The sequence below is a fragment of the Ruditapes philippinarum genome, unplaced genomic scaffold (genome assembly GCF_026571515.1).
Source record: "Ruditapes philippinarum isolate M1 unplaced genomic scaffold, ASM2657151v2 ctg501_1_1_1_1, whole genome shotgun sequence".
In the NCBI taxonomy this organism is placed as follows: domain Eukaryota; kingdom Metazoa; phylum Mollusca; class Bivalvia; order Venerida; family Veneridae; genus Ruditapes; species Ruditapes philippinarum.
In genome coordinates, this window is record NW_026854871.1 from 461,097 (window position 1) to 486,746 (window position 25,650).

The 25,650-nt window shown below is 30.9% G+C and overlaps 2 protein-coding genes across 2 annotated transcripts; one reads left to right on the forward strand and one right to left on the reverse strand.

The window, feature by feature from the left end:
• The first annotated feature begins 825 nt into the window (after positions 1 to 825).
• LOC132741376 (acyl-coenzyme A diphosphatase NUDT19-like) lies at positions 826 to 6,928 on the forward strand. The gene is made up of 4 exons (XM_060729527.1): positions 826 to 1,030; positions 1,926 to 2,815; positions 3,609 to 3,822; positions 4,918 to 6,928. Exons 2-4 carry the CDS (start codon positions 2,099 to 2,101, stop codon positions 5,157 to 5,159), a joined length of 1,173 nt encoding a protein of 390 aa, XP_060585510.1. The 5' UTR covers positions 826 to 1,030; positions 1,926 to 2,098; the 3' UTR covers positions 5,160 to 6,928.
• A 1,293-nt stretch (positions 6,929 to 8,221) lies between these two features.
• LOC132741380 (isoaspartyl peptidase/L-asparaginase-like) lies at positions 8,222 to 24,295 on the reverse strand. The gene is made up of 8 exons (XM_060729530.1): positions 24,159 to 24,295; positions 19,962 to 20,175; positions 13,594 to 13,736; positions 12,854 to 13,017; positions 11,869 to 11,987; positions 11,118 to 11,228; positions 10,485 to 10,732; positions 8,222 to 9,776 (listed from the first exon to the last, which is right to left on the reverse strand). The coding sequence occupies exons 2-8, from the start codon at positions 20,146 to 20,148 to the stop codon at positions 9,768 to 9,770; spliced, it is 981 nt and encodes a 326-aa protein (XP_060585513.1). The 5' UTR covers positions 20,149 to 20,175; positions 24,159 to 24,295; the 3' UTR covers positions 8,222 to 9,767.
• Positions 24,296 to 25,650: the final 1,355 nt, after the last annotated feature.

Genomic DNA, 25,650 nt, shown 5'->3' on the forward strand with positions numbered 1-25,650 from the left:
TATTGCCAATGTTTTTATCTGATATCTCGGAGGTGGTTGTATATATATGGATTGGTTGTTGCTATGTTGGTTTACTTTAAGCGATACCACTAGTTCTGTTATCATTGGATTTTTTTATCGTTTCTGAGAAAAAAGTGCAGGCAAATGCCAAAAGTGCATTGCTTTTACATCATTGTACCTCAAGCATGCAGTGAATAAATACTCTTTACTATTAGATTTTATTTGGAATGTATAAATGAGCAGCTACAGTGAAAAAGAAAAACCACAAGCTAAAATGCATGTCCCTCAAATACTGAACAGATACGTTACCACACTTCAGTTTAACCTGTGTAAGAATAATATGCGAACTTGTCACATATCAATAGTTGGCAAATTTATAATAATTCATTATTAAAGAATTATTTTGACTAAATCTACATGCAAGAACCAAAATAACTTTGCTATGCTGGGGGCAATTTTAATTATATATTTAATGAAACAGATACGTTATTAAGATATCCAATTGAGAATCATTACTTGAAAGTAAAATTAGATCGCATTTATGCATCAATTTAATCATTTCAATACATGCTTTAAAATATGAATATTTTGATTTTTTTTTGCAAAGATACGCTACCAACTGTTGCGTTACCAATATTTGCTAACTGAATATTAATTGAAATGGTTTCGTGTAAAACTTACATCATAATCTACAGGGCTGGGAATTAAAACTGCGTCTCATCCTACAAAATGTAAACAAACACCGCCATCTTGGAACGAAAAAATGTATGTTTTTGTTTATATCTTTTTTTGTTGGACTGGTTTTCAGTCATTTCCAACAAAAAGAGTTATAAACAAAACATACCTTTTTCGTTCCAAGATGGCGGCGTTTGTTTACATTTAGAAGGATACGACGCAGTTTTGATTCCCAGCCCTGACCTAAGCATAGTCGTTTTTATTGGAAACAGAATATGTGAATTCAAGGATGTGATATCTTATTTGTTTGCAAGATTTGTATTAAAATAAAATGTAGAGGATTGTATAACTTCTGGTAACGTATCTGTTCATCATAGTAACGTATCTGTTTAGAAAAAGATTTGGGCAATAATTAATATAAAATTATGTTACTAAATCTTCAGCAAAACTATGGTTTAAGTATATAACAGCATTGTAGCTTATTAAAAAAAAACATAATAAAATAATTTTAAATGAATCTCGGAGGTGGTTGTATATATGGATTGGTTGTTGCTATGTTGGTTTACTTTAAGCGATACCACTAGTTCTGTTATCATAATTTTGTTAAATGTTCAAGGCTCAAAACGACAAAGGTTAATAAAGAAAACCAAGTTACACTATGATACACTCGCATTACTTTAGCTGTTACGTATTCTAATAGACGAGTGTCTTTATTCAAATGTTCTTGTTTGTTCATTCAGTTCCTTAAAATTGTTATTTGACTATTTGAAGCTGCACGTGACAACAATAGAAACATAACAATTATTGTAAATGATCCTGTATGTTCTGTTGGATATATATACTACTGCTTGAGACATAGTATTTATTTGTCAGCTGTTTTAAACAGTTTATGAATATTCATGTACGTTTTCGTGGTTTTTCATCAATTTGTTAAAAGTAGAACGGTGTAACAGATACGTAACTATGATTTGATATTCCTTTCCACTTATAAGAAGATAATGTATGTGGAATAGACAAGTCTGATTAATAAGTAACATTTTCATCAGTTTCAGTTCTGAAGCTATCTCATAGAAGTTTTTTTTAAATGCATGTCAATGAATGACATTTCGTACTATACCGGTGCAATATTGTTGAAAGAATATCAGTAATTTGTAAATCATATATATTCATGCTAATAAATTCTATTTAGCCTCTCAAAGTCATTGGAAAAAATTTATTTGCCATGGTCAATTCTTTAATATTACTTACAGCCGAATTATAATGGTAAGTGGAGAATCAATGATTATCGGACACTACTAGCCGACGGATACTGCTTCGATATCAGTAGGATTGAAAATAAAACGATCTGCAGAAATAAGAATACAGAAGTTCAAAACTTTGGAAATTTGTTGAAGTTGAATGAATATTACAATATTTGCAAACAATGTCACATGTTCTGAAGCATTGGAGAGAAGCTGCGACTCTGCTACTTGTTGCTAAAGCCATGGTACCAGTTGTCACGTCGTATCAGACGACAAACTTTGAGGTGTTGATGCTGAAGAGAAGTGGCAAGTCAAAATTTATGCCAAAATTGCACGTTTTTCCAGGAGGTGTGGCTCATGACTCTGATTTTTCACCTGAATGGTTGGAACTATTTAGCCAAGCTGGAAAGGATGTTGTGAAAAATATGCAAATCTTCCTTGAACGTGGTGGAAAAGGTGCTTATATGTTCAGTCGAACTAGACCAGAAGAGTTTTCTAAAATACACAGTGAACTGGCTTTCAGAATTTGTGCGATTAGAGAGACGTTTGAAGAATCTGGTGTTTTAATTGCTAGAGATCTAAATCATGTTAGAAATGAACAAATCACTGGAAAAGATCATCCTATTTCTGGAAAGTCGTCAGTACTGTCTGACTCAATTTTGAAACCATGGAGAGAAAGGGTAGACAATGATGCATCACAATTTATTGCTATGTGTAAAGAGCTTAATCTGTTGCCAGACATATGGTCACTGTATGAATGGTCAAATTGGCTCACACCAATTCTCCCTGGACAACATGGACAGACAACTGCAAGGAGATATGACACAGCTTTTTATTTGTGTGTCCTTGACTACACACCTAATGCTGAACATTGTGCCAAAGAAACCACAGAGCTTGAAGTAATAAAATGCTAGTAATACTAAATTAGAACAAAACTAAGCTTTTTTACACAAGATAGTCATAGGGGTGGGGATGAAAGGTATGGTGATTGTGGAAACATTGATGCCAACTATTTATATAATAATTTATTATAAAGGAAAATTCTACTGCTAAGCATACTGAAGGGAGTTTTTATAATACTAAATTGTGTAAGTCCACAAATTAAAACTGTGCAGTGTCAGGCAGAGTAATATTTCCAATGGTCATCAAAAGCATACTATTGATCAATACAATTTACTTCACATTTGATATCATTATATAAGCGAATAACGGGATATAAGTATTATTCTTTTTATATACCCCTTGCCAATCACTTCCCTATTGTAACATTTTATTGTATTAAGAGAAAACTCACACCTGAGGCATATATAGTCATGCAATATTTCAACATCTCTAAGTCTTAGTCACTGACTTTTACTCTCATTTCTAGATGTTTATAATTGATTTTAGACAAATGAGATTTCTTTTTCTGATTACAGTTAGAGTTATATTAAAAATATGTTACAGTTGTTACAGACGTTTGCTGGCTTGTGAGTGCTGCATTTTCATAAAAAAACTCATTAACCTTAACAAGTTAAAAATAAAAAAAAATAAAGATCAACAAGCCAAAGGTAACGTTCACAGGACGCAGCCCCAAAAAAGTTTATATTTCAACAAATTATCTAAGTGATACCCGAAGCTAAATAAAGTGATTGCTGTAATTAAGTGATTAACCTTATCAATACAATATAACAGCGACATTGGATATTTCAGTGGACATCTGCTAGTGGATTTCTTCTCAAGAATCTAGACGAAAAGAACCCTCTTCATCTGGCATCTCCTCAAATAATAGAGCTTGGTAGGATCCTTCGTTTTTCTGATGCAGAAAAACTAAAACAATTTTCATGGGAAAGATCAGCATGCAGGGCGCAATGCTTTTACCCTGTAACTTGTTATTGTGATGACGGGGTACTATATATATGTCAAGGTAAGGTTTGCCGATTTTAGCTCTTCTTTATTCAGCTTTAATATATTTAGTTATTACATTGGGCATGTCTTTGAGATCATAATAGGAGGTATACCTATCAAGTCGTCTCATGCATTAATAACAACATAATCTTTTAAAATCACAAGTGGACCTCTACAAAAGCAAATTACATCGTGTCGATATGGTCAAGCTGGTCCAGCCCCTTCCGTCACCCACTTTAAGTAGACGTATGCAATGGGATAGGGAAATAATTAGCTTTGTGAGAAAAACTATGAATCTTGGAGCTTAAATAGTTGGCCCATAGCATTAATAATTTCTACAAAATGATAGATATATTGCACGCAAAGCATAAAATAAATCACTTTAATAAAAAGTCAAATAAAATAAGTATATTGAAATACAACTTAATGCACGAGTTTATCTGTTTATTCATTATACCCCCAACAAATTAAGCGTTTAGGAAAGTGACTGATTTGGAACACTTTAGTGCGTCGTGTTGGCGCTAGAGACAACAGGACAAAGCGCCAAACGGCGCGTTGTCGGACTTTCGTCTTAACGTTCTGTCTCTCACGATGTACGCCAAACGACGCGTTGTCGTGCGGCGTGTTGTCGCGATGTCACATTGTCTCCCGGTTCAAATCGAAGGATTGACTTATTTGCCAAGCGACAATGCGCCGCACGAAAACACGCCGTTTGGCGTGATTCGTTAGAGACAGGACGACTGCATAAAACTAAAACCATAATTTATACGCTTGTAATGTTTGACTTCTTTTATCCAACCCCTGTACATGTAGTTTAAACATTTAATGGATGATTGAAACTGTTTATGAGATCAAATTTAGTCAATCGTATTACATTTATTGTCTATAAAATGTTTTAATGTATACTTCATGTGTATAATTTAATGAACTTTGCATTGTTAAGCATATTTGATATTTTGATTAAAAGAACATACTATTTACTTTGTTATATACATGTATACATAGTAATTTAGATAAATGAATTTCGTTTTTTAAAATCATATAAAAAATTATTTGAAAATATGTTTATCGAAAGTAAGAAGCTTTTGATAAGGTGTTCAAATTATCCCCACAGGTGATGATCTGTACCCGGAGACACCAGACTATACAGGTGAACAACCGCCAATGAAAGTAGAGGGAACAGTTTTGAGTCTTCGAAACAAGTATCCAAATATGTATAGATCAGAAATGACATCTGGTCCTAAAGGAATGGAAGAAACAATTATTTGTAACATAAAAATGGCTGATGGTCAAGTTAGTCCTTTGTTTATAGACAGAACAATGGAATATCAATTTAAATCAGTTTCTACTTTGTGAATGAATTTATAAAAGTTGATCAAAATAGCCAATGGGGTGAAAATTGGCCACACCCTCTTCAGCAGAGGGGTCACATAATTACATAGAAATACGAGGGATTTAGTCATAAAATTAAAACGCATTGTTTCAGCTTCATGATTTTATGATATGACAATAAAAAATATACAATGAACAAACTTGCCAAATATTAGCAATATATAATGTTCCGATATATTTCGGAAGGAAGAAACTCTTTATGTCTAAAATAGTAACATAGTTTACACATGGGTGAATTGTTTAAAAATTCATTCACTGCGAAATGTATTATTTTTTGTGTATTTTAGATGTGAAAAAAGAATGGTTTAGTATATATATTTAAAAGGGGAAATCACAATCCTATGCTGTATGCCTAACAGCAATTGTATCCATGCATACATGTATAGTCTGATGCATTGTTGAAAACTTTCAGAATATATATAAAAATCAATTTCTTGAATGCCGTTTCACAGAAAAATCTGTAAAACTTTTATTGGAAAATACTACAACTTTTGTTATTATTGTTTCAAAAACAATTTTGGTCTATTGCAAATATAAACCATCTGTAGCTCTAATTTTATACTCAGGATAAGGTCAATGTCACTGATACTAAAATAGATTCACTCACTCTTGCTCATACAGACTAATGTCTTTCATATTTAAAAGGAACATTAGTGCACTGCTATTTTAAGGGGATATACGGGGTCACAAATGTCAAGGTCACCAGGGCTAAAAAAAATTTACACTTGGTAATATAGCCTTTATTGATGTATTTCATATTAATTGGGTATATACCACATGTTATCATCTAGTTTGGATGGAGTTGAGGGTCACTTGATTCAAGGTGTAGGTTCTCGGGGCTTACACTTGCTTGTATTTTAACCAATCTTTTATATTTTGATACTTTTATAAAATTAAAATATATATTATCATATTATTGCCTAAAATATTGCACAGAAGGGCACCTGAGGTCTTCCTCCACCAGTAAAGCTGGAAAGTCACCACATGACATCTACTGTGCCGGTGCAATGTTAACACAAAAAGTCTTTGAAAACTTCCTAAGTACCCGTAACAGACCCATAGATATATTTGCCACTTCTTTCTTCTTAATGAGTGAAATGAGATTTCATTTGAATATCTTCACTTGAGAACTTTGAAGGAAAGGAGTGAAATACAATTTTGAACAGGAAAGTCAGTTAAAAAATATTCCCCACTATCATTTACATTTCAAACACTTTTCTGGTGTTTTGAAAAGTGTAGTAGTAGATATACATTCCTGCATGCCTGTTTTCTTGTGGTCACTTACATTACCTTGACTTAGCATAGAAAAATACATTTAAATCTTCATGTGGTAGTTCAGAACCTAGATATTTGGCCCTGCCCCAGTGTGTCACAAAGATTATGTATTGTCACCTTATCTAACAAGAACACAAGATGAACAATACAAGGTCAGCATTGCCATCATGTGTATACTGATAGACTTATTTATTAGTCAACATAATTGGTCAGAATATTTACATAATATGAAATGAAATCAGAGCGAATATTGAATATAATGTGTTGATCCACATAGATGTGTATATTTTCTCTGAACTTAAATATAATTGAGGTTTTTCAAGCTAATCAAGGATATAATACAACTTTAACTGTTGAAACTTTGAAAATTAGCCCAACAGGTTGCGAAAATAAGCCAAACAGGTTGCTTTATCTATTGTGAAAAAATAGTACACTGTGATGCTATAAACGGTCTAAGTTTGCTTCAAAATTTGTTTGTATCGGGTGGATTAGCTTGGAAAAAACTCATATTTGTAAACTGCAGGCTCACAACTTTTCCTGAAGTATAATTTTGTCACCTGAAGCCAAATGGCACATTGTCAGATAACTTCTTGAATCATTCAATAAAGGATTTATTTTGTTTGAAAAGTAAGTAGAAATGGTTTCCTGAGATAAATTACACCTTGAATATTTGTTTTTTAAGTTAAGGGAAAAGACATAGGGAACACAAAATTTAAATTTAAAATTTAAAATGAAAACTTATACTTTTATTGAAAGTGTTTTTAAAATGAAAACTTTTATTTAAAGTGTTGAACATTTAAGTAGTGACATTTGCAAAAAACGAATAATTGTAACAGATATTTTTTACATGAGATTATCTATTGTAAACATTATAAATCTTTTGTTGTGTCACAGATTTTTGTGTATGTGTTTTAAAATATACCTAATGTGTATTAAAGTAAGGTGAATGAAAATATACAGAAAAATAAAATTATATGTTTTCATTCAGAGAAAAGTTGGGTTGGCCTACCTATCCTGGTGCCAGTATCTAAATGTTGACACAACTCATCAACTCATGGCTGATTGTGCAACTTCCTTTCTAACAACCCAAAAAGTAACTGTTTTCAAATACACTTATATTTAGATTAAGTGTTTGTCCAGTACTAGTTTTTGAGTAATGTTGTCATATATATTTAGATTAAGTGTTTGTCCAGTACTAGTTTTTAAAGTAAGGTGAATGTAAATATACAGAAAAATAAAATTATATTTTTATTTAGAGTAACGGACCTGCCTTTTTCCGGCCTGTATGTTTATTTAGTATTTTAGGCCGCCGAGGGCAATTTCTAACATTTACATAAATTAGCTTTAAGAAAAATTGTTGCAAGACTGTAACAAAAGTAAAAGAGTGGCGACAGGGCCAACTGGTTAACGCGTCAGACTAGTAATCTAAAGGGTTGCTGACCGCGTGGGTTTAAAGTCTGTCAGGGGCAATCTGTTTTTCCTTGAGCCAGAAAATTTGTATTTATTGCTAAGTACGGGTAGGACCGGATTCGAGAATGTTTCAATAAGCTTATAGTTTCCAACACAATCGAACTAAAATAAAATTGTATACACTAACAAATGTACCGCAGCAAAGTTTGTACAGTTATAAAATTTGTTGCTGAAGCATTTTTGATTTTAGTTTACAGATTTGCAATTAAACTTTTTAAATGGCGAAAGAAGAGCCTTACATAGGAGATGGTCGGTGTAGTAAATAAAGAAAGAAACTTCAATTCAATATACAAATTGGTTTTATTTCTGTTTATTAATACATGTTAATGCTAAATATATCAATAAAAAATATATAGAGAGAACTTTGATATGTTCATTAATTTGAAACATGTTTGAAAGTTTATCAATGATAGATATGATTGACAATTTAAAATTGTAATACAATTTGTACACACATATCTATTTATAAACATAAAACTAGATATTTATATGCATATCCTTCAATGGAAACTTTAAGCGGTAAAAGCAACAAAAAATTATCACTTAAAAAATCATGACACAGAAAATAATGATGTGTATGCCCATACCGATGGCAATGGTGTACTTAATTATGCTGAAAAATTAACCAAAACAATGCTATCATGTATATAACTGACGTGTTATATGACACATGTATTGCTTGAGAATATTCGTACTTAATTACCCTAAAGAATTAATGAAATCAATTTTATCATGTATATAAATTAATGTGTTATAGGAGACTTTATTGTTTGGCATTATTGACCTGAAACTGATTTTTTTTTTAGATTTTTCGATAGTTTCCATAATTTATTATGATTTACCTATTGATGTTTAATCATACAATAGATTTTAATAAGATTCTATTTGATTAGATTGACAAGTCATTTGATTATATTTGGTGTCTTTTTTAAAGTTCATAGCTTTAAAGTATATATGTATCATAATGTTTATGTAATTTTCATAATTTCAATATATAAAGGCACACAATGGATGATTGGCATGCACAGAAAATAATAGGCAAGTTTTGCAAAAGAAAAAAAAAATACATTGACTTTATAAAAATTGTTTCATTAAGATTCTAACCTACTCCTAAGCCTTAACCAATCGTCACTAACGATATATGGCTAAGAAGGCAAGTATTATGTTCGTTAAGTTAAGTTATAGACACAGGATTCAGATAATTATCGATAAAGGGCCAACGAATATTCAAATGTATAAAACAATTTATAAGACATGGATAAAAAGCATAGAATGGTCCGAGCTTTGGAAAAAAACACAACATGTTAGCTTACGAGAAGTGAATAGATCGTATCTGAAACTACAGGACTTGTATTTTAAGGGGAAATAGATTTTAACTTTATCATAAAATACACTGGAAATAATTAATAGAAACATGGGACGACAACATTGTCTAAAGAAAGTTAACAAAATCATGTCTTTCATTTGACTAGTTTAGTTTGTGCAATATATATTTTATCTAGGGAACAATGGTAGACAGATTAAATAGATAGACTAATAATCATGAGAGAGAACGATATAATATTTGTCATGGAAACAAGAGGAATGTTAAAACTGTTAAATTGACATTAGTAGAATGTATATATGAAGTCTGTACAAAACAAAAGAATGTATAAAAATTTTTTAATGTATAATGTAAAACATCAAAAGGAATAACTATGGATATATATATTTAAGACAAGACATACAATTCAGTTTTTTATAAAAGGAGTGTTATTGTTTGAATGTTATCTCCTTCAATTATTATGTACCCCCTATCCTCCTCACTTAATCTGTATTTACTCTGAATCAGTCATCCTGAAGAAAATGAAAACAAAATTAACCAATGTTGACCAATGTAAGAAATGAAGTAAATTCGCAAAATACATTTTTTTCATGATAGATAAATACGTACATGTATGTGTAAGAGTTTATGTTGTTAATTGTCAGAAAGAATACCAACATTATAGTATATTGTATCAACCATTTTGACTGCATGTCCTTAGCTGCATTCATGTACAGAAAACAGACGAATATGCTTTCACAGCTTATTGTATTAATGTTATACATCATTACAGTGATATATCTGGTGATAATAAAAACAAATTTAAGACAGTGTTATTAAAAGAAACGTGTTGATGTTAAAAAAATAACATAGAATAAAAAAAACAGATTCAGGCGGTGAATAGCAAGCACTTAAGTAAGATCCGTATATGTTAAGAAACAGTGTCTCGTGAACGAGGAAGCGTGAAATGCCGATAATTTAAATTTGAATAAGAAATAAGAAAATGAAAAATTACATGCGTAATTATTAAGGCAACAGAAAATTGTCACCGAAATTTAAAAAATACAAAATAACACCAAGTTTCATTGATTTTCTATATTAATACTTTTGTATCAGTATGATATAGGTTTATTTAATGTCATATATTATTATTGGCGTGTGAAAGCGTTTTCTCATATTGTTGACCGGAATTATGATTTTGAAAATTGTCGAGATTGATACTTTTAAACATTCTTAGCTACCTTGATGAGAGTGCTGTCGCTGTCAATCTCAACAGAGTATACATCATCATCTCCGGGATTAACGCCATTATGCAGCTTCCCATTTCTGGCCCAGGCCCAAGCCATTTGTTCTGTTTTGAATGAGTACACCGGCACACCATCCTTGCCAATGCCTATCACCCCGGCAGAGAAATTATTCTCAGCATTTGCAAGTTTTTCACTCATTTCGCTTAAGGCCTCATCTGCTGCGGCTTGTATGGTCATGTTTGCTTTAAGCATTAATGATTCGTTATAAAATTAACATGTTTAGATCGATCCAATGCTCATTATTTTTAATGATTTCTGCATAAATAGTAACTTTAGCGCAGAAGCTGCATTGTATCGGCGTGTACGGAATCCAAGTCTTGTCAAGACAGATATTGTAAAATATGTTACTTATAGAGAGTTATGTGACAAATGTTCTAATGAAACAAATAAATATAGTTTTATATCGTCAAACATCTAGGGCATCACGTCATTTCATATATGGAAGTCAATGATGCATTAAGGTTATAGACGATATATATACTATTTAATGCTGTCTAATTAAAAACATTAATACAAAAATTGGATATTAAAAGTTCAATCAATGAGAAAACAAAATAAAAATCTCACCATATTTCATTTTTGATATGATATCATATGCCAAAGCCACTCTAGTTATTGACTCCCCATGACCGGTGCATGAGATACCTCCGACCTTATTGTCAGCATAACCGCCTATTCCTGTAACACGACGACAAGATGTGTAATTAATTGTTTAATGTAATCTATATGAACTGGGAAATTCCACTACACTGTATTTCAAACATTGAAGCTTCGCATAAGCATCACTTGGTTTTCAGTGTAGAAAAGTATTACCATCACATGTGTCAAAGTCTGGTAAAATCTTTATTATTTGTGATGCACAAATGAAGGAAACAACAATTATTATAATATTAATAATTATAATCAGGCAATTTCCGACTTAATTTCTAGAAAGACTAGTCGTAAAAATTTCTAATGACTTAGTGTTCAGAATTTTTCCTTTTATTAAATTATCATTTATCAAATTATCATTACCAAATTGTGTAAGCTTTAGCCTCTTACAGTTCTAAAATTCACAACGTACATCAATTATCAACCGGTAGAGGAAACTATGAATTAGATTAACAAATACTGACAAGTGGTATCCTCATCAATCAACATTTCCTATAGTATGTTTGATCCTCCGTAACAGTTTCAATGAAATTATGTAATATGCAAGACGATATTTTCGTAAATCAGTTCCATTTTAATAACCAAGTAATTTAAGTATATACTTTAATTACCAAGTAATTGAAGTTTATGCAATATAGACTTTTTAACTGAAAACATACGAACATACCAGCTAAAGGGCTATCCCCGACTCTGCCAGGCCTCTTGTTTGTTATACCACCTGTTGACGTTCCAAATGCGATGTTACCATCCTTGTCAATAGCTACAGCCCCAACAGTATCATGGTCCCTATAAAGAGATATAGTTTATAACATTATTGTTTATATATATAATTCAGCTTCGTATTTTGAAAGGCTGTCTTACGAAGCTGAATTATTTACATTTCTTTCTGGCTAGAGTTTTAAAGGATAAAGCAGTATAGGATAAATGTGAAGTCCAACATTTTGACGAAAGTTATTTTATGGCTGGTGATAATGATAATTATGTCAGCACACTGTTTTACAACTTACATGTTTTCATCGTTTTTGAGACATGGTAATTTTTGTCATGCCTCCTGTTCTTGTAGAATGTATTTATGAATCATCTTTTCTCTTTTAATAGAAATAACGAATAAAATAGAAGAGGTAACTAAGGACATTTAAATTTTATCTGCTAAAATGCTTTCTAGTACATCAACACTTTACATATCATATGTGACATAACATATTTACCCATTTAAACTAAACAATAGTATATTATATGGTCGCTTCATGTTTATATACACATCTCCTCAAATAGTTTTACGTTCTTTGGAATAAGTGTAAAATTATGAAATTCAAGGTATAACATTTTAAGTAATATTGACAAGAAAGTTTGAATATTTACGTAGAGTTTTATTCAAATCTAAATACATTGTATAACAATGACAGTGACGAATCATTTAATGCATTATAAAAGTTTCATTCAAACCTAAATATGAAAATGAGAGTGATAAATCTTTGAATACATTTATACATTGCCATTCTATCTTGTCTGTTCTTTTCTTGCCTTGCCTTGCCTTCCCTTGTCTCGCCTGTCTGTCTTTATGTCAAGCACGATTATTAGTTTATTACCTTTTTCGCCAAAAACAGCTTGTATTTCATATATAATTCAATCATATCTAAGAATGAAAATACCTTGTGCTAAAATCGTTCATTACAGCTTTCCCGTATGAGCTTTTGAACTCTAACAATTTGTTTCTGTTTTCTTCCGTAATAAGCTTTTCTTTTGAAATTCTAGGCACTCCTTCTTCGTCTGCAAACTGATTTGCCCCTTGTCCTACCAAGAGACAGTGGGGCGTCTGTAAATTAAAAAAACACTTAGTAAATGTTTAACACAGCACTTATGTGGAACGAGTTTGATATTTTGCATAATGGTACACAACATCAGTTTTAAGTCGAAAAGGGGACATTATTCTGTCAAAATACTTGATAGAGTTACCTTCTTTGGTGTACAGGTTGGGAGCATAATTGTGAACATATGTGTAAAGTTTCAAAGCCATATGTCAATAGACTTTGAAAATATTTGAGGTGGTACGCAAACTTTAAGGTTAACTCTAAATCGAAAAAAGCTGCCTAGTTCTTTCAAAATGCACGATAGAATTATTTGCTTCTATGTACACGTTGGAGGCATGATTTTGAACAAGTGTGCAAAGTTTCAAAGCCATATGTCTATGGATTTTGAAAATGTAGAAGGTTGTACGCAATTTTTTTACAAAAATGGTTACGCCAACGCTCAGGATACTAGGATAGCTCTATTTTTTTTTTTAGATCTTTCCACTTTAAAATAGTAATAGACCCCCATAACTATGCATTTGAACAAAAGCATATTTGATTAGCCATGTGATTACATGCATGAGTGAATTAAGGGTACATACATTTTCCATTACCATTCTTGCCAATACAATTGGATTTTTCACGTTTTTCACGGCAGCTACAGCCCCTGACTCCAATGTTCTACCGTCCATTATAACGGCGTCCATCTCAATATCGCCTTCTGATGTTAGAGGTGAGCCAGTACCTTTAAATGCCAAAAATACATCTGTTTATCACATGGTTGAATTTGTACAACCTTCTTCAAAGTTTTAACTGTAATATATATTTACATAAAACAGTGACAAAATAAGTATTTACTTTACTTTTAAGGATAAGGTTCTAATTAGGAACTTTAATTTAAGTTTGTTTTTGTTGTTTGTTTTTTGTTGTTGTTGTCGTCGTTTTTGTTGTTGTTGTTTGGTTGTTGTTGTTGTGTTTTTGTTGTTGTTGTTGTTGTTGTGGATTTTCTAGTTTTACACATTATTTATTCATATCACAGCGGTTCTATATTTCAGCGTTCGAGCCACCAATTAGGCTTTCCTGGGTAACTATCCCGTCATTGAGTGAGCAAGACAAAATATCATAGAGAAATGTGGCCTCATGATTGAACTAGCGAGCTGTATGACTTAAGCGGATGACAAAGTATTTATGTGAAAACAAGCAAACGTACTACCGGTTTATAGGTCAATACTATACCTGGTTTTCTTTTATACAAACCAAAAGCATATTTTAATTTTAACTAATTAGACAAATTATAATAACTTAATGTTTTAGGGATTCTTTTAATCTCTCTGTTTTATAATATCTATCTGTACATGTATTCCCGAATTGCCCGTGCTGTTTCAAATGATTATTCTATATATTACATTGATTTGTAACTTGCTTACCAAGACGAAACCAAAAAGAAATTAGAAGAATCACTAATAAGATCAAGAGCAAAATGGATTCTACAAGCTGAAAAACCTACTCAATATTTTATGTAACTTAGATAATAGAAATTTTACATTAAAACTGATGAATTCAATATATTCTAAGTCTGGTGAATTGTTACAAAACCAAGATGAAATTTTGAGAGAAACTGAAAATTATTATAAAAACTAATATGCTTATAAAGAGACTGAAGATATAGATCTTGAAAATATCATTCACCCTAATTTCAAAATAAAATTATCAAAAAATGAAAAATTATCCCTGGCAGAAAATTTGAATCTTATGAATTATTATTAAGTTTATAAAAATGTAAAATTATTCAGCACCAGGCAATTCTGGGTTTACTGCCGCCTTTTATAAAGTATTTTAGTCAAAATTTGGTCAATTTTTAACCCGTTCAATAAATGCAACTTTTACAAAAGGTGAATTATCAATCACCCAGAAACAAGGTGTGATCATCTGTATTCCAAAAAGTAATAAAGATAAACAAATTAATATCAATAAATTGGAGACCTATATCACTTTTAAATGTTTCATATAAAATGGCTTCTGCTGCAATTGCTAACAAAATAAAACCTATTTTAAGTTTTTTTTAATAAGTGAAGATCAAACAGAATTATTCCAGGTCGGTTCCTTGGGGAAAATATCAGATTAATTTATGATTTAATGAATTTTACTGAACAAAATGGGCGTCCAGCAATGTTTTTACTTATTGATTTTGCCACTGCTTTTGATTTTGCCACTGATTTTGGTTTTATTTCATTGCAATTTATGTCAAAGGTTTTAGAGTTTTTTTAATTTTGATGAAGACATTAAGTCTTGGATAAAAAATTTCTACAATAACATTCAGTCTTGTGTCACTGTAAATGGCCATTTGTCTGAATGGTTCTTCATTCATAGAGGCTGTAGACAAGGTGATCCCCTGATTTTATGAATGAAAATGGCAGATGTTCACTCTACAGGAATTTCAAAACAAATATTTCTTTACCACAAACTTTTTACACTATAATAATATCATACACTCTTTTAGACCATATTTAGATTCCTTAAGAACTTCCCATAATTCAATAAAAGAAGTAAATCCATTACAACCTTTATTTATTAAGATGATGAATATATCAGAAAGGGGTTGCAGAATATTATATGATACACTTGTATATAAATCCACTTATATTGTTTCTAAATCAAAATGGTTAAGAGATCTTAACACTGAATAAATGTAAACAAGTTGCCATTTAAAATTTTATATGTAACTAAATTACAATGGTTTCAATATAGGATTAATCACAGAATATTAGGCACTAATCAACTTTTGCTTACGACAAGATGACCTGTGTACATTTTGTCACACAGCTATTGAAACATATTCCCAACCTGTTTTTTAATGTAATTTTGTTCAGATATTTTAGCAAAATTTAAAGACATGGCTGAACCAATCCTCCCCTGCGGTAAATGTTAATTGGTCTAAACTTGATATTATTCTTGGTAATTTAACAAATAAATCTGTGATAAACCAGTTAATCATACTTGCTAAATACTATATATATCAGAGTAAGATGAAAATGACAGTACTTGATTTTTCAACTTTTAAAAAGCATTTATTTTCCTATTTTAAAACAGAACATTTGGTCGCTGTCTAAACTATTAATCTAAATAAGTTAAATATAATTTGGGTCCGACTAGCATCACTTACACCGACACAGGAAAGGCAGTACAATGTTTACTTTATATATGCTTTTACTTAATATATAACTTAATGCTGTGATTTTTGACTAAATCACTGTTTGCTTGATTTTTTTTGTCTAAATCATGGTTTGCTCCATTTTTTTAATGTTTATTTTCTGTTCAACAAGTTAAAAGTAAAAAACCAACATCCACCTGACACTCTTGAACCTTTATTTTTCCTCTTTTTTCTTCAGTTTTTAACATTCATATGCTTATGTTAGAACTATGCATTTAACATCTTATATTGTTAGAACTTCGCAAGAATAGTATTTGTCTGATTTAGTTCATTTAGATAATTTCAAGATTTAAATAGACATATGTTTTTTCATTTTTTACATATTTCTTTTATATAAACGAATTCAATCTGGAATTACAGGCAAATCATTGTAACAAGGTATATATATACTACAATAATTTTAACAAAGACATAATTCATGACTTTCAGAAGACATATTATTAGGGTTTTTTTCTTTTCCTGTAAATGGATGTGAAATGCCAACTCTCCATTTTTGTATTTTTAGTTTTGTATAAGTTATAGATATATATCCAAAAATCAACTTTTGTTCAATGTCTTTTTATAATGACTAAAGATTTTAAATGATTATGATATATTGTCTGTACATGTGAACTTGTAACAAGCTCTCAGAGCATGTTAAATTATCTATATATTCAGAAAATGTTATATTGAATATTCATGTGAACTTAGACTTGGATTGTAACAATTTCATAACATTGTTTGTTTACAAGAAAATTAATGTTCTTATGATTATATGAACTCAAAAATCCCATTACTACATATCTATATGTAAAATAGAAAAAAGCTGAAATATTTACCCCTATAAATTAATTTCTGAAAATGTCAAATGGCTTGTTTATATGAACTTAGAAAATATTATATTGTATGTCTTTCTGAACTTATTTGAATTTATAAGATATATTTTATGTCTTTGTTAATCTCAAGATTTGTTATAACGCTTGTATGTGAAACCGAAAACAAGTTTAAAAATAGTATACACTGAATTGAAACAATTTTATCATATTTTCTTACGGAGTGTCTCTACGATTCGTCTCGATTAATTGCCCTCAGGGTCTAAGTCAGTGCATGTGACATATTGATAGATTGCTTATGAAGTCGATACTATTTTTACATTGACCAATCGGATGTAAAATCATTCTTGCATAACAAATGCGCACGCAGGAATACATGATGCCACGTGAGTACGCGCCCTCGGGGTCTAAGTCAGTACATGTGACATATTGATAGATTGCTTATGAAGTCGATACTATTTTTGTGTCGCCTCTACGAAGTAGTGGCAACATATAGGGATCACTTCTCCGTCGTATGTCTGTCCGTCACAAAACTTGTCCGGACTACTCCTCATAAACTACTGGTGCAATTTCATCCAAACTTTACAGGAATGATCAATACCAAGTCTTGTTGTGCACTGTCCAACAGGTTTTCCGGTTGAATGATTTTTGGCCGAGTTATGGCCCTTTGATAAAAAGGTGTTTTTTTTTCTGTGTGTTGCCAGATACCCAAAAGCTTGTCCGGACTACTCCTCATAAACTACTGGTGCAATTTCATCCAAACTTTACAGGAATGATCAGTACCAAGTCTAGTTGTGCATATTGTCAGCATTTTTTGGTTTAATGATTTTTGTCAGAGTTATAGCCCTTTAATAATTTTTATTTTTAAAGTTTGTCCTAACTACTTCTCTTATACCACTAATGCAATTTCAATGAAACTTTACAGGATTGATCTATAGCTCAAGTCCTTGCGCATATTGCACGGGTTTTACGGTTGAATGATTTTTGGCCGAGTTATGGCCCTTTGATAAAAAGGTGTTTTTTCTGTGTGTTGCGAGATACATAAAAGCTTGTCCGGACTACACCTCATAAACTACTGGTGCAATTTTATCCAAACTTTACAGGAATGATCAGTACCAAGTCTTGTTGTGCACTGTCCATCTGTCTGTCCGTCTGTCACAAAACTTGTCTCATCATGAAATTGGCCATCATGAGGCGACACATGTGATCACTGATCGCTCTTGTTACATTGACCAATCATTCTTGCATAACAACTGCGCACGCAGGAATACATGATGTCACGTGAGTACGCGCCCTGATTGAAGGGGGTTTTTTTAATATGCACTTATTAAATGCAATCTCCTGCTGCTGCATATGTTAATGAGAAAAGGGTGCGTTATAAACCTTTATTGTAAACAATCTACCGTGAATGGAAAAATTATAACAAGCTTAAACCCATAAAGTTTGGACCTTAAACACTTATTACATCGGTAGAAAATGACACTGAAGACATGGTGAAAAGGAAAATGTTTGACTGAATGGATTTATATTTTATTTCTTTTGGCTGGTTAAAATTATATGGTTACATTGGGTTAATAAAAAAAATATGTTTAATGTTTGGCAATAAAATGACAGGTCATGATTTATTATGTTATAACTCAACAAATTAATAATTTTACTGACAATGTGTATTTCAAATTAACAAAACTATTTAAAGAACTGTTTCAACTTTTCACCTTTTTGTTTTATAACTTTAACAAGCTAAGACATAAATATACAAATACAATGTATATGAAAATGCCATTTTTAATCTCTATAGCTAACATTTTGCATTCAGTCTGTTCATGGATGTTACTATCGTCCATACTTAGCAGAATTTAAAATTTAAGCATTTAAAAATTGTGAAATTTTGAATTTAGAATCATCTGCAATCATTTATTGCGTTATTAATTACAATAAATCAGCCTTTCACTATATTATGTTATAGAATTATCTTTAAAAAGGAGAAGCAACAGATGAAATAGAGAAACGTCAAATCTTCAAGAAGTGCCCAAACCAGCAAGGTTTTAAAACATGGTTCAGGGGCCTGCTGGTGAATGGTAGTGGTAAATGAAAGCTACCGTCCACGGGCCATAACACCGACTTAGGCAGATCTCAATATTAAACACAGAATCGTAAAGTAAAATGACGATTTAAGAAACATCCATAGATGAGTTCGTATGATGGTTACCAGAAACAATCAATGTGACACGTTCGTGCCATTCCATTGTCCTCAAGTAAAACAACGAATTTACTCTAAAGCAGAAAACAATTGGGGAAACTTAATATATTTGAATTTTTAAAACGGGATCAAAGGCTAGTTTTCCTTTCTATGTCACTGACGTTTTCTTAGCGACTTGATTTTCAAAAAGACTAAACCAAACTATGTGATATATTAATCTGTGTCCTAAATAATGCCATTTGTATAAGTTTGTGTGAATGGTTTATTTAAAAAAAACATATCTGTAACACACTGACCTTTCTTTGTCTCCAAATGCAAAAAAATACATATTACTAGTACTTTTTTTAAAAACAGAATCAAGCACCAAATTATTTCTAACGAATTTGAACATTTCTTAACCCTTTCACTGACATAAGGACGGCATATGCCGTCCCTATTATTTTCGGCGTATTTGCCATATGGACGGCTTTTGCCGTTACTATAATAATAATAATAATAATAATAATAATAATAATAATGATAATAAATATATAGATAATTATACCATCGACAATAATTATTATATACTAGCAGATTTGGAAACATATATAATTATTATAATACTAATTACAAATAATTATAATTATATTAATTAACAATATAGTAATTTCTTAGAAAACCTTCTGGCAAATAGATGATCGATAAATAAATAACCCTCTGGCAGGGTTAATTGTAAGATATCTAAGAAATGAATATAAAGATGCGTACCTGCATCAAATGTCGGGTCATTTTCTAGCTCACATATAGCAGCCTGCACTGCGTCTATAGCTGACCTCCCTTGAATCAGAATACGATACCCCCTGGAGGCAGCATTTTTTGTGCCTTCTAATGCCCTCCCTACTTTCTCGCCAGAAAACTTCACTGCTCCGCCATGAACAATTATTGCAGGTTCCATTTGTAATATTTATATTTTTTACTTGTCCTGAAGTTGAAAAAAAAGAAAATTTATGTCGAATTCGATAGTTTTCTATAATAAACTATTATCATTCATTTAAGTAATTTAAAATTTGACCGATAAAAATAAATATCAGAGCCGAGGTTGATTCTGCAATCTCGTACTCTTATTTCAATTTTTCTTCTAATGTGCTTAAAAGCGGGTTATCAATTAACAATGATTAAGTGACGGACTCTGATTTAATGTGATACTACAGGAAAAGGGTTTATCAAAATAAGAGAATATCAATTGCGCTTCTTAACATGTAGAATACTTTTCATGTAATGGCAATAATTGCTTTGTATTAATTGTTTGGACTATGTCTTTTGGATCAGGTTTTCCGAAATGCAAAAGAACTTGTCAGAAGATATTGTCTTATGCCAAAAGGTTAGACATTTATTGATTTTTTGTGATATTAAATATTAAATATTAATTCAAATGGTGAAACAAAAACAATTGATATTTGCGCAAAAATGTTTATTTCCAAGCTATCTGTGTATATTACTGTGTTATTTCAAATGCTTAGTGGATATTGAAATTACTTTGTTTCAGATTAGAGCTGCTTCATATTTGTATAGCTTGAAGTGACTAATGAATAATAAAATTACTTTCGGTTTAGCAAGTCATTGAAATAGTGTGATAGATTTCGATTTCATGCAAAAAAAACTTGACATGTCGATGCATTGTATATAATGCATTGGTCAGGTTTATCAAATACACTTAATATTGAAAAATATTTCAAAAGAAACTTCGGTCATGAGAATATTATGACATGGTTTCAATGTCAAAATAAAACAATTGATTTATTAATTTTCTTACAAGAAAACAGAAACTTAGATCGTAATTTAAATTTATTTTCAAAATATCACAATATCGTATTTTTGGTTATTTTCAGTGTAAAATATTTTTACAACATGTTATTTACAAATTTGTCATGGAAACATTGATGTTGTTTATGTATATCATTAATTTGCCTATCTTTTGATTATAAGGGTTTTAAAATACGACTGCTCCGTATACCACTAGTGCAGTGATAGTACAAGCATATTGCAATTGAATAATTGTTGCTATTCCTTTTTTTAATATCGGACCTTCCAGAAAGAAAATTATTTTTCATGAAATAAATTGGTCTACTAATTTTCAATCAATTTCCGTAACTTTTTATGTTTCAACAAAAAATCCAATTCCGTTGGCTCTTTAATGCAGTATACCTCCAGATTCATGCTAATTTTCATGAATTTATTTAAATGTATTTAAAAGTAAAAAATTGTGAATTGATTTAAACAAACGTTAGTCAGACAGTAGAAATACTACAAATAAAGTCATTAATTGCAAATAACTTGTAGGCAGTGGTATATTTATTAACATCTCATCATTGTATATACATGATAAAAACATACATATATATCTTTTAAAACAAAATATATAGATGCATTGCCATTCCATATGGAATTATAAGAGAAATTGCATTAAAATCGAACAGTTTATGTAAACTAAACATGGTGATAAAATACTGTACAAGAAAGAAATAATACAATTATTTCTAGTAAAACGTATATCAAAATAAAATAAAAAAGGGCACGAATAATAACTTCGGATCACATGCATTTAAGAAGTTTCTGAAGAATAATTTATAAGATAATTAAAGGATGTGCTTAAACATTCCACATCTGTTGCAATTTTTTATTTACAAAGTTTAAAACTACGTCTATCTAAAATATTTTTGCAGGTTTTGGCAAGATATCTTATTATTTTTTATCTTGATTGGAAAACAAGTACGTATATTTATCAAAATCTTGAATTCAGAGAACAAACTATCATGCTCTTTTGCTCTTGAGTACAAATCTACTCTTAAATCATCATAAACCCTACAATTAAACACATAATGTACTTCATTTTCAACGGAAGTATCGTTACAAAATGGACAAATTATATCTTCTATGCCCACACCCTCAAAACGGCCGGTCTCCATACTCCTAATCTAAATTTACAAAAGACTGACTGATGAGCAGGTGGCAATCTCATTTTACAACATTAATCATTTTTATATTCAAACTTTATAGTTTTATATAATCGCAACTTATTACGACAGTGCACATACAAGCCAGTGTCATTGTATAAGCTAGTTTGCCATTCATCAATATAATTATTTAAGGACACAGACTTAGTAACTTTTACAAACGTTCTAGGAATGGGATTGTGTAACGATAACTATACATTCAAATTATGTTTTATTTAAAGTGCATGTCAATCATTATTTGAATGTTGAATCTTTTTACTTTCCTGAAAATCTTTTAAAAAACGCACGGCTTAAAATACTAAAAACAAAACAATTGTCTTATGCCATAAACGCAACAATTATTCTTAAGACTATGCTAGCATTAAAAAAAGTTTTTTGAAACACATGTTCTTAATATTTAGACCGAATGAAACTTTGCTTTAAATATAAATGACTATATCGCCAATTACAGAAAATCATATACATTTGTATTTTCAAATCTACAAGAATAATGACAAACTCGTTTTAATGATGCGAGCATAATCTTAAAACAACCATGATTAAGTATTAATACACGTAATATGACTCCTAGTTGACTTTAGCTTGTGTGTGTGCGTGCGTGCGTGCGTGCGTGTGTGTGTGTGCCAACCAGTATTAAAATAGAGAAAGCAAGAATCCCTAAAGAAAGTCCAACACAACATAATTGAAAATGTTGCAGGCTAGGTTTGATTGAGCCTGTTCATGGACGGTACTGTAAAGTGCAAACTACTGTCCACGCCCCCTAGCACCAGCTTAAGCAGAATTCAACATTTAAAATGAACTGGTAAAATTTTAAATTTTGAAACATCCGCAGATGTGTTCATATGGCGGTTATCATGGAACATTCAATGTGACACAAAGTGCCATTCCATGAAAAGCGGCATATGGTCCCCAAGTAAAAAAATGCGTGTGCCCTAAACGAGAAAACAATGGGCGAAACTAAATAAAATGGAATTTTGAAAGGGGGTCAGAGGTTATGAAGCCTGCATATCACAGATAATACGTCAAAAGACAAATTTAAAAAGCAGGCTGCATATCCTAAGGGTGATTCAACAGTATTCAGGTGAGGAATACTGGAACCACCCAACAAGAAAAAAGCCAAATAGAAAGAACTAAATTACCACAAGCAACACAATTATGTCATGCTGAACGATCTTTAAGGATCGGAAATATAACATCTCTGACTGAATGTACGGGGCGACTTTTTACAGCCATGAATGTATTAAGTTTCTTGCTCAAGGAAAAAACGGCTTTGCCCCTGACGTGTTTGAACACACACACGGCCATCAAATCCTTAGATTACTTTTCCGATGTGTGCACCACTAGGCTACGCCGCTACTTATATGAATGGCGATATTGGAAACAATGGATAGTGACTTAATTAATAAATTAATCAATCAATCAATAAAAAGATAAATTGATAAATTAAATAATTAAATAAAACTGATAATATTGATAATAATTAAATAAAAACAACAAAATTGATAATTTTAATCATTGCACAATTCTATCCTGTCATTGAAAATTTCAATGGGATTTTCTTTTCTGTAACACAAATATTTATTGAAAAAAGAAAAATTAATTGTGTAGGTACTTTAAAAAGAATTTACATGTAACTCCCTCCAAAAACGCTCCTTTTTAAGCAAATCTCAGTTACTCCTGCGTTCTTTTTTAAAGAATGCACACTTTGAGTAGAGCATGGTTGAGTAGTACTAATTTAAATATGAATGAGAAATAGGAAATAAAATAAAGTGATGCTTTCGATTAATAATAACAATAAAACAATAGTTACTTATAATAACTTACAACTAATAATTCCTAATATACATAAATGATAAACTTGAACGGAAATTTTGATGAATAATTATTTTAGAAATTTAAATTTATGTAAAGAATCGTCTAATATAATAGTCTAAAATAAAAAGATACTCACCCTAAATGCGTGTGTCGCTCACTGTTGTTCAGTGGAAGAAATGCGCATTATTTATATTACTAAAGTGCAACGGAAGCCTCATTTTGAAACCGTCAACAATTATTTTTAGTACCAACGTTATAAGCGCTTTATTTTTAGAAACAACTCATTTGTTATGTTGCACGAAAATACTTGGAATAAAGAATTATCTAAATAATGAAATCAAACTATTATTTTGCTTATTCACGGCATTACAATAATGAACAACAACTAGGGCTAAAGTTCAGCTTTTTCTTTAACCTTGAAAATTTGACCTTTTAGTCCTGTTAAGCCACCGAAAGGCTTATATATATTTTATCTGAAAAAATTTGCCCATTGACTTTCTTTTGCTTCTTTTCAAATTGGCAATTGATTTAATTAAGGATGTGAAAATAACTGCTTTGTTTACATTTTACTACCTAGCTACTGCACGTCCATTTCCTTAACATCTATCTTTTAAATCTATTATTAAATTAAAACATTTTAACACAGGTTTCATATTTCTACAGTTTTTTTCCCAAAAAAATTAACGATTTCTGAGGTATAGTGTGCTTTTAATAAAACTGAGGGAAAATATTTGTATATGTATTAGCTTTAGAGCCAAATATATATTTATTCCAGCTGCCTAGACAATAAGAAAACCGAAAATGAAAGTAAAGTGAGACGCAGAAATAAAAAATAATGCTGTCAGTATTTGAGAATTATTTTCAAGAAGGCCTTCATTTTTGCTTTTTTACGTAAATAAGTGTATCAAAACAAAATTCGTAAAGTACATCACAAGTTAACTGCGGGCAGTAATTTTAAGCGATATTCCGACGTTCCCATGTTGAAATTGTAATCAATTGACAAACATTAAGGTCATATAGGTAGCCTAAAATTGACAAATGTACCGCTTCGCGCAGACATGCACCGTTTGACAATCCCAATCTGATAAATATAACGCAATATTTCAAATGACTTTTTTTGCGGTCGTTGATTTAATAAACATCATCGTCAGTAAAGTTAATAGTAATGCTTGTTCAAACAATTTTCAAATGCCAAATAAGTTATCTCAAAATAAAATAAAAAAACATAGTTTGACCAAATAAATTGTGTCATTCCTTCAGGCGGAACATCATATTATGCCCCTCTTACCTCGCTGTGGACCTTTTTTTTAAATAAAAGATTTTACTGACCATATTATGACACGTCATCAGCTATAACTTTTAATAATGTTGAGTTTTACAGCAACATATTCAATCAGTAGCACATAAAATGACCAAAACAGTCAACATGTGTCGGCCATTTTAAAACAGTACATCGCCTTTTATCTCGGTGTTACATTCTCTTTTTCATGTATAGTTAAAAAGTACTATATGTTTAAGGCTTCAGATAAAAACATTATTAAACTATATCTAATTTCCGAAAACAAAAATATTTGTTTTCTACAAACAAGAACAATTTGAAACAGATGATTGTTTCAGACACACACTAC

Bases quoted from the DNA above. Each gene is read 5' to 3' on its own strand.
- LOC132741376 (XM_060729527.1), top strand. From the start codon at position 2,099: ATGTCACATGTTCTGAAGCATTGGAGAGAAGCTGCGACTCTGCTACTT. The intron at 2,816-3,608 runs GTAATAAAATGC...TGGATATTTCAG, and splicing joins AAGAAACCACAGAGCTTGAA to TGGACATCTGCTAGTGGATT. The intron at 3,823-4,917 runs GTAAGGTTTGCC...TTATCCCCACAG, and splicing joins GGTACTATATATATGTCAAG to GTGATGATCTGTACCCGGAG.
- LOC132741380 (XM_060729530.1), bottom strand. From the start codon at position 20,148: ATGGAACCTGCAATAATTGTTCATGGCGGAGCAGTGAAGTTTTCTGGC. The intron at 11,229-11,868 runs GTATGTTCGTAT...GTCGTGTTACAG, and splicing joins CGGGGATAGCCCTTTAGCTG to GAATAGGCGGTTATGCTGAC. The intron at 10,733-11,117 runs GTGAGATTTTTA...TAATGCTTAAAG, and splicing joins CATATCAAAAATGAAATATG to CAAACATGACCATACAAGCC.